The sequence below is a fragment of the Rhincodon typus genome, chromosome 5 (assembly GCF_021869965.1).
Source record: "Rhincodon typus isolate 14 chromosome 5, sRhiTyp1.1, whole genome shotgun sequence".
NCBI classification, from domain to species: Eukaryota; Metazoa; Chordata; class Chondrichthyes; order Orectolobiformes; family Rhincodontidae; genus Rhincodon; species Rhincodon typus.
Genome location: NC_063336.1, coordinates 86165266 through 86174938, shown reverse-complemented (window position 1 = coordinate 86174938; position 9673 = coordinate 86165266). Strand labels below are relative to the sequence as shown.

General features: G+C 38.7%; 1 protein-coding gene across 2 annotated transcripts in view; it reads right to left on the bottom strand.

Moving 5' to 3' along the window:
• tsnax (translin-associated factor X) overlaps positions 1 to 9673 on the bottom strand; it is a 66382-nt gene that overhangs the window by 34919 nt on the left and 21790 nt on the right. For both annotated transcript variants that reach the window (XM_020510331.2, XM_048597463.1), the window contains one exon: positions 8385 to 8515. In XM_020510331.2, the coding sequence (XP_020365920.1) occupies positions 8385 to 8515 (131 nt within the window). The remainder of the gene's footprint in view (positions 1 to 8384; positions 8516 to 9673) is intronic.

Genomic DNA, 9673 nt, shown 5'->3' with positions numbered 1-9673 from the left:
CAGAATTTCTGAAGAAGGGTCCAGACCCGAAACGTCAGCTTTCCTGCTCCTCTGATGCTGCCTGGCCTGCTGTGTTCATCCAGCTCTACACCTGGTTATCTTCAAAAATAAGTTTTGTTTTCATAAAAAAAACAATAATTGGTGTTTATTAAGAAACATCACTGTTGGATCTTTTACTTGAGGATATAGGCAAGGTATTTCAGTATTTATACAAGGCTTGGTAACTGAAAAAAGTATTTTCTACATTAACCTGTGGGAGTAGTGAAATTGGAGTGACAATACACTCCTCCAGTCTCAAATCATAACAATACATAACAACCCCAAGTTTTCATCATCAGTCATGTTTACTCTTTCTGTGCTGAACTGAGACTATGCCCTATTATCCATTCAGCTAACTTTTGGCTTAATAACTTACTCAGGATTTAGTTCATTTATCAACATCCAGGCGTTGCCACTGTCTAGAAATCAAACTGGACCAGCCACATAAATACTGTGACCACAGCAGCAGGTCAAAAATCTGGGTATTCTGCAGCAAGTAACCTAACTTCTGATTTGCGAAAGCCTCTCCACTATCTACACGGCATAATGCAGGTGTGTGTTAGAACACCCTACAATTGCCTGGATGAATGCTGCTGCAATTACACTCAGGAAGCACAATGACATCCAGGTCGAAGCAGCCAGTTTGACTGATACCTTATCCCAGAATTGAAACATTCACTCCTTTTACCATGACACACAGTGACAGTATCTACCATCCACAGGACGTACTGCACCAATTCAATTCGGTACCTCCCAATCCATGACCTCTACAACTTCGAACGACAAAGGCAGCAGGTGCATGGGAGCATCACCACTTTCATGTTCTCCTATAACCTACACTTCAATGTGACTAGCAACTACATTGTTGTTTCTTCACAGTTGGATCAAAATCATGGAACTCACTTCCTAACAGATCTAATGGGTGTACCTACATTCCCATGGACTGGAGAAGTTCAAGGAGGCAGCTCACCTATACAATCAAGGGCAATTAGAAATTGGAAATACATTCTACCTGAGGCAGTGACACATATATCCATGAGCAAATATAAAGTGGTAAAAATTTCTAAACCAGTGTCACTACTCACTTGAGAATGGGCGCTGACACTCATGCCCCACTACTCCTAAGATCAAAAAAGTCAAAGACTTAATCAAATTACTCAAAATTCCCAGTTTTCCTGTTGATGATCTCAAGTTAACAAAAAAAAAACGCTGACTGGGTACTTACATTGTACCCAGGTACACGTGACAATAATAAATCAAATCACTTAACAAGAAACTAATACTTATTACAAATAAATCAGTACAAACTATAGGCAAACAAAATATAAAATCTGCAACTTACAACTCTCTAACTTTACCCATTCTTAAACCACCATAGGCATAGACACACAAAAAATGCTATAGGTGAAGAAAAAATTGTTAGGGAAACACAGAGTCCAACTGCACCATTCCACTGGATCCAATTGCAGCAAAACCTGGACAACATGCAAGCTTGGGATGATAAGTAACAAGTTACATTGGTACCACACAAGTGCCAGGCAATGACCACATCCAACAAGAGAGAATCCAAGCATTTTGCTTCTTGATGTTCTATGGCAATAACATGAATCACCCAATATCAATATCCTAGGGCACTACTGACCACCATCCAAAGAGTGAACCAGGCTAGCCATAAAAATACTGTGGCTACAAGAGCCAAATAGAAGCCTGCAGTGAGTAACTCAACACCTGTATTCCCCAGTGCTGGCCCACCATCTACAAGGCACAACACTGATAGACAACAGCACCGCATCCATGATAATCCTCAACACAGGTATCCCGCAAGGATGCTTACGCAGCCCCCTACTGTACTCCCTGTACATTCATGACTGTGAGGCCAAATTTCACATGAATGCCATCTATAAATTTGCTGACAGCACCACCGTTGCAGGCCAGATAACAAACAATGAGTTAGAATACAGGTTGGAGATAGAGGGCTTGGTTCTGTGGTGCAATGATAACAATTTCCTGTCAATGTCAGCAAAACAAAAGAATTGATCATTGACTTCAAGAGAAAAGGAGGAGGACACCAATATAGTGAGGTAGAGAAAAGTCAAGATTTTAAAGTTCTGAGGAATGACACAACATAAGAACATAAGAACTAGGAGCAGGAGTAGGCCATCTGGCCCCTCGAGTCTGCCCCGCCATTTAATAAGATCATGGCTGATCTTTTTGAGATTCAGCTCCACTTACCCACCCACTCACCATAACCCTTAATTCCTTTACTGTTCAAAAATTTATCTAGCTTTGCCTTAAAAACATTCAGCGAGGTAGCTTCAACCGCTTCACTGGGCAGGGAATTCCATAGATTAACAACCCTTTGGGTGAAGAAGTTCCTCCTGAGCTCAGTCCTACATCTGCTTCCCCTTATTTTGAGACCATGCCCTCTAATCCTAGTTTCACCTGCTAGCAGAAACAACCTCCCTGCCTCCACCTTATCTATTCCCTTCATAATCTTATATGTTTCTATAAGATCTCCCCTCACTCTTCTGAATTCCAATGAGTATAATCCCAGTCTACTCAGTCTCTCCTCATAATCCAACCCTCTCAACTCTGGAATCAACTGAGTGAATCTCCTCTGCACCCCCTCCAGTGCTAGTATATCTCTTCTCAAGTAAGGAGACCAAAACTGCACACAGTACTCCAGGTGTGGCCTCACCAGGACTCTATACAGCTGCAGCATATCCTCCCTGTTTTTAAACTCCATCCCTCTAGCAATGGCAGACAAAATTCCATTTGCCTTTTTAATCACCTGTTGCACCTGCAATCCTACTTTTAGCGATTCATGCACAAGGACACCCAAGTCACTCTGCACAGCAGCGTGCTGCATTTTTTTACCATTTAAAACATAGTCCATTTTCCTGTTATTCCTACCAAAATGGATGACCTCACACTTATCAACATGACGATAACCAACAATCTGTCCTGGACCTCCAGCATTGATGCAACAGTCAACAAGGCTCAACAATGCCTCTTTTTCCATAGAAGGCTTAGAAAATTCAGCATGTCCATAAGGACCCTCACCAACTTTTACAAATATACCACCAGAAGCATTCTATCTGGGTGCATAACGGCACGGTATGGCAACTGCTCTGCCCAGAATCAGAAGAAACTACATAAAAGTTGTGTACACAGCCCAGACCATCACGAAAGCCAACCTCCCATTCATGGACTCCATCTACATTTCCTGTTGCCACAGAAAGGCTGCCAATATCAAAGACCCCTCCCACCCTGGTGGTGCTCTCTTCGAATCTCTTCTGTCAGGCAGAAGATACAGAAGCTTGAATGCACATACCAACAGATTCAAGAACAGCTTCTTCCCTGCCGTTATTAGACTGATGAATGGACTTCTCTAATTTCAAATCTAATGTTGATCTTGCTTTTGTGCACCTCCTGTGCAACCGCAACACTGTATGCCTCACTCTGTCTAAACACCCTATGACCTGCATGTCCTTGTATGTTATGATCTGCTTGCATTGCTCGCAAAACAAAACTTTTCACTGCACTCAAGTACATGCGATAACAATAAATCAAATAAAAAGTCAGGACTGTAATGGAATACTCTCCAGTTTCATGGATGAGTGCAGCTCTAACACAAGAATCAATCTTCAACTTCTTTCATTAATCATCATTGATTTAGCTTTCCCTTTGGGCATCTGTTGTAGAACATGGAGGACATCTTTAAATATGATATTGTCTGTCTACCATATTTTTCTGCATTTTCTCAAACGACAAATCTTCAAAGAGCGATCCACCATGTTGAAACCTGCTGCTCGATTCAAGCTACAAGGTCTTTGAATGGCCTATAATCGATAACAAGCCTACCCTTTGATCAATCACTAATTGCTCCTGGTAAAATTGCAGTAAACGTTTCCCATTTAGTGCAAAGTTCTGTCCATTATTTGAATCTCACAACAGAGTTCAGAACTCCACAGGGCAAAACCTGCCCAGTAGGTCTAAATTCCACAGTTCTCTTCATGATATTGGAATCATGGGATAAGGCTGAACAGTAGAGTGTAATATCAAGAAACATAGCATTTGATGAATTCCACATTACTGGAGGAAGACCGAATACCAATATGGTCTTGACTGGTGAGGTAGTATACTTGGTTTAACTAGCAGAGTGTTGCAAAATGAAACTATAATGACATTATGCTAGTATTTGTCGAGATGGGACACTCCTCTGTGACAAATAATGAAGGCATTTTTAAAAGATGGAGAAATAGGTTTTTTTTGCTTTTATTAATAACGAGAGATAATTACACCTTCTGTTGAACATCCTGAGGCTGTAGTAACTAAGTTATACACAAACAGCATCAGCCAAAGGGAAGTGGAAGGTGGTAATAAGTAGGTGGTTTCCTTGATCAAGCCTGACATGATATGATGAAACTTAATAGGGTCTGCAACAAAAGGTAAGACTTCTAGGGCAATTCCCTCATTATTGTATACTACTAGGTTGCCAGGTCTGGTGGATCTGTCCTTCCATTGAAACAGTTTATACCAAAGGGGTGGTGATGATGGTACCTGAGACTTTGCCTGTAAGCTACAATTCCATGAGTATGGCTATGTCAGGCTGTTGCTTGACCAGTCTGTGGGACAGCTCTCTCAATTTTGGCACAAGCACCCATATTAGCAAGGAGGACTTTAAAGTGCTTTAAAGCAAGTAACAATAATTAATGGTAAATGCATATGATCAATTTTAAAGTTTCTGCCACATTACATGTTTAATCAATTGCCTGCAGACCAATATGTTCGAAGATACAACTGAGAATCAATAAACATTGATGGCCAAAGTGAGAACTTCAGAACATTATTACTACAATTAGGACATCTCTATTACAAGCAGAACAAAACAGAACATAGAACAGCACAGGAACAGGTCCTTCAGCCCACTATGACCATGATGCTGTTCTAAATTAATTCCAGCTGCCTGCATATGGTCCATATCGCTCTAATCCCTGTTCACGTGTCTGTCTAGATGCCTCTTAAATGTTGCTATCATACCTGCTTTTACCACCTCCCCTGGCAGTGCATTTCAGGCAGCCACTCTGTGTAAAAGAAAACTTTCTTCACACGTATCCTTTAAACTTCTCCCCTCTCACCTTAAATCTATGCTCCTTAGTATATGACATTTCCACCTTGGGAAGAAGACTCCAACTATCCAACCTATCCATGCCTCTCATGTTGTATACTTTAAAAAATGTATTTGCAAATTGTTAAACGTGTTAGAAAACTGTAGCAGTCCACTGGCTCGAATAGTAGCTTTCTTGACTGAGCCAGAAGCTGATAGGTAAGAGTCCCATTCCATTGACTTCAGCACTAAATTTAGTTTGGCATTCCAGTGCAGTACTCAGGAAAGTATTATTGTTAAACGTGCAATCTTTTAAATAAAATGCTAAATTAAGACCTTGTCTGACCACCCACGTGGACGTAGAAGAGTCCATGGCTACATTCAAAGAAAAGCCAGACAATTCTAATTGGTGTTCTGGACAATATTTACCTTTAAATATTACTGAAATAGTTATGATCATTGCTGTTTATGGAAGCTTGCTGCCATATTTCCTACATTAAAGCTATTATCACACAGCCCGATATTTTGAAAAGTACTGTACTAATGAAAGTATTTTAGCCCTTTTATATTTTAAAAAAATGACTTAACTGCTAAGCAGCTCAAGGAAAGAATCGGCCTTCTGTCGCCAGAGTGTAATCATTGCATTTATTGTCCAATGTCAACTTAGATATACCAATTGGTTATTCAACAATTTTCAAGTGATATTGCTTTAAATCCCATTTAAAAAAGTGTTGTTCTTTGCTGTTCTTAGGATAACTGCTCTTATCTGTTTCCAGCTCCACCATATCCTTGCTACCAGAACTATGATCAAAAGCAGCCCTTATGTTTTAAGGACCCTGTCCAGTTCTTAAGTCAAAAATCCCCAAACTGTATCTGGCCAGCAGACTATGCGGAGTATGCTGCTATACATGGTTAGCCATTCCTGCTTCTAGATCTTTCAACTTTTGACTTGACAGCAACATGGGATCAGAAGCCGAGTGTCTTAGGAGCGGGGCTATGGGTTCAGGGAGGTGTAGTAAAAATATCTCAAGCAGCTAAAACCAGAAATAGAAATGGAAATGTGAGGCGTGAGACAGTGACTACACACGTCACTTGTGTTGATCTCGCAGCATTAACAGTGGGACTGAAACAATGGAACATCATTAACCAAATCTCATCCAGAGTTCAAAAAGCACAGACCCAGTGTTGCAGTTCCCCTTTTCACTTCCTACACACCAAAAAGTGAGCTGCATGGATTCTTTTGGTATTCAGCATCTGACAGAAATTGGTGAAGAAAATAGTTTATGTTGACTGGATGAGCTGCATAACAGCCTGATCAAAGAAAGGAATCATGCCAAATATTTTGGGTATACTTGCATGTGTCTCTATGCAACTCAATGCAGGTCTGAGTCAGATGTTTGATATGCATAATTCACCATAACAACAGTGTCGGTGTTTGAAAATGCCATAAGATGTGCTCTAATAGAACGGCTGCCATTAAAGAATACGTTTGAATGCACTTTCAAATCAGATTCATAAATTGTACAAAACTTGGAAGTTCCACCATTTGTTTACAAATGTTCATAAATGGAGCATAAATTTGATTGTTCAATGAAGGGTGCATTATCTAAATTGTTTTATTCAAAATGGCTATCAGAAGCAACTGCAAAGCAGCTAACCATTAACACAAAACACATTCACTACAAGTGCCATATACATACAATTTACTGCAAAGAAGGTTATTTAGTCAAATCATGGAACTAAATATACGGATGTATGCCCTATTCACTCCTGGATACCTTCAGATAGATTTTAATGATCAAAAGCATAAAAGAAAGCATACTGATAGAGGAAGTATGAAATATACATAGTAAAAATCCAGAAAAAGAAACATGAAAACATTTGAAATTGAACTGTACATAACCTCTGGCTCCATCAATTTAAAGAGGGCAGCAATCAAACACTTGTTTATTTAGGCTCAACAGAAGACATAATGGTGCAATTCTATTTTGGAGTTGGGAAATAGGTCTCAATTTGAATGAGCTGATCCAGTTTGGGACAAGCACAATTCTGCCAAAATGTATTACGTGTTTCCCATTACAGGGACAGGACACGCAGAACTGCAGGGGGAGGTGGCCCACCCAGATTTTAAATCAATTTACCAAAGTAAAAATATAACTTAGAACTTAAAATCAAATCAGAGAAATTATCCCCCAAAATTTTACATTTCCTCAGCCAATAATAGTTAAGAGATATTTCCTTTGGCCCGTTTTCTGCCATTAGAAATACAGCAGAATAAGAATGCCAAAATTACCCAGCCTCTGTCACGACCTTGTTGGCAAATGTAGGACCAACTTCTATAACTGTCCCTTGCCAAGATTTCAAACCACCAAGAATATGTCCAATCCAAGCCGGTAAACCTCTTTCAGCCACATTTTTCAAAACAGCATGAAGGCCAACAAGCTTCAAATTATTTAAAATTACTTTATCGTAAGATATTCTATTTGTGCATACAAATAGACTTAGAATTAGAATTTTGTATATTCTCAACTGATCAAAGTTTTTGCTTTCTTGCAAGTGCTTGTGGATACATAAATGTAGCTAGTAATAATAAATAATAATAATAAAATGCTTAAGGTTTTTGATCACCAGATACTTTAACACTGTGTCAAGAATACAATTTAGCTGACACTGCGGTTTATCTTTGCTGATATGCAGGAGTTAGGTTGCAATATGTGTAATTGATGTCTGTTGACTAATCTTCACTGACATGTTGGGACACAAGATAGCCAAACACAAAGCAGTGTTTGCATGTGTTATTTTGGAGGAACTCTCTCATTTCGGGGGGTGTCATTCACAACAATAGCTGTTATGCTACAGTGAATCATCCAGAACAGCATGTGACAGAAGTGACCTACAAAGATTTTGAGCTTTTCTTAACAATTTGATGGGAGAATTAAAATTGAACAGATCAATTAAATTTATGTTTCTACCCAAGAAGCAACAAGTTAATTGTCTTTATTTTTGACCTAACAAAAAGATCATATTGCAATGACGTTCATTTGTTAATTCAAATTATCTAATATTCCAGTACACGTACTAGCTCAGATAATAAATTAAACAAACAGTAAACCATTTAATATGACCAGTTTCCCATAGACCATTTTGAAACATGCAAAGTAAGTTTACATCTTGGGTTTAAACATTATTCATGGCTAGTCAAAAGTTGAAAATGTATTTAAAATTAGCTTCTTACCTGGAGAAAATGCTCGGTGAAATTGGCACATGTCTTCACCAATCAATTCCTGGGAAATTTGCTGGATCTTTGATCTAACATCACCAAATCTGGCCTCAGATTCATTCAGTAATTCTTCAATGTCATCAACACTAAACAGAAGTGATTATTAGGTGCAATATTTAACTGTCACTTGTAAACACTCAGTTCATCTATAGAAATTCTACTTGAATTTTTTAAAACATCAAATCTGATATTTCACCTTTCCAAATTAATTGACTTTTATTAATTTCCATCCATTGGGATGTGGGAAATTCAGCTTTTATTATGCGACAAAAGGAAGGGGATATTTACTTCTCCTTAAGCCTTTTACTCAGCAATGAATACATGTCTCAATGCAAAACAATGAGTGGGTTGGAGTGTGAATAGTTGGCTAGTCCTTTCAAAGATTCAGAACATCGACTTGAATGGCACTCCTCGCTGCTGAATGATTCTATAATCAACTCCAATGGTTAGAGTTTATTATTCTTGGAATGTAGGAACAGGCAAGCATTGATCAGCAGTGGCATTATTGGAGGCGCATGAACACCTGCACTCGTTCTTAAAAAAATCTTCTGAAGTTTCCCTTTATGACCTGCTGCTTCGGCTGGTACATAGAACCTGAAAATTAGCAAATTGAAAACAAAGCCTGAATTGCACATAGAGCAATCAGTTCAACATGGAAAAGAAACACGCCTGCACTCCAAAAAGAAAGCCCCAATTTTAGTAGCATCCCAGTTCATGAGACTGGTGCACTGCCAAATTCATATTCATTCGGCCCACAATAAGTCTGTAAAACAAGGTCCAAATGACATTGGAATTTCTTTTGAAACAAAAATGGATATTAAATCTCTATTTCAGCCATTAACATAAGCAAATACTATGCCCTGAAATCTTCACTTTAACCACATGATTACTGCATTTGTGATGAGCAGTAGCTACAGTTTCTTTAGTGATATCAAGAAAACAAAGTAAATAAAGCAAGTATTCAATATCAAGAATTTATTTCCTGTTCTCAATCTAAAAATGTAAATTCAGTTTAAAAATCTCTTAACCATTGTTGAGATTCAACAGTCAACTACTAGGCTTTCAAACAATTAAAACTACAGTATGAACTTAAAATTTATGCTTACTAACATTCATACAAATCACCAAACTCATCGATAGTACACTAAATTCTTTAAGGCAGGAACATATGGAGCAAGAGGTGCAGAATGCCTGATAGTACAAGAAGGGGCATCAGATGAGGTGAAAAGAGGATTTTTGTCAGG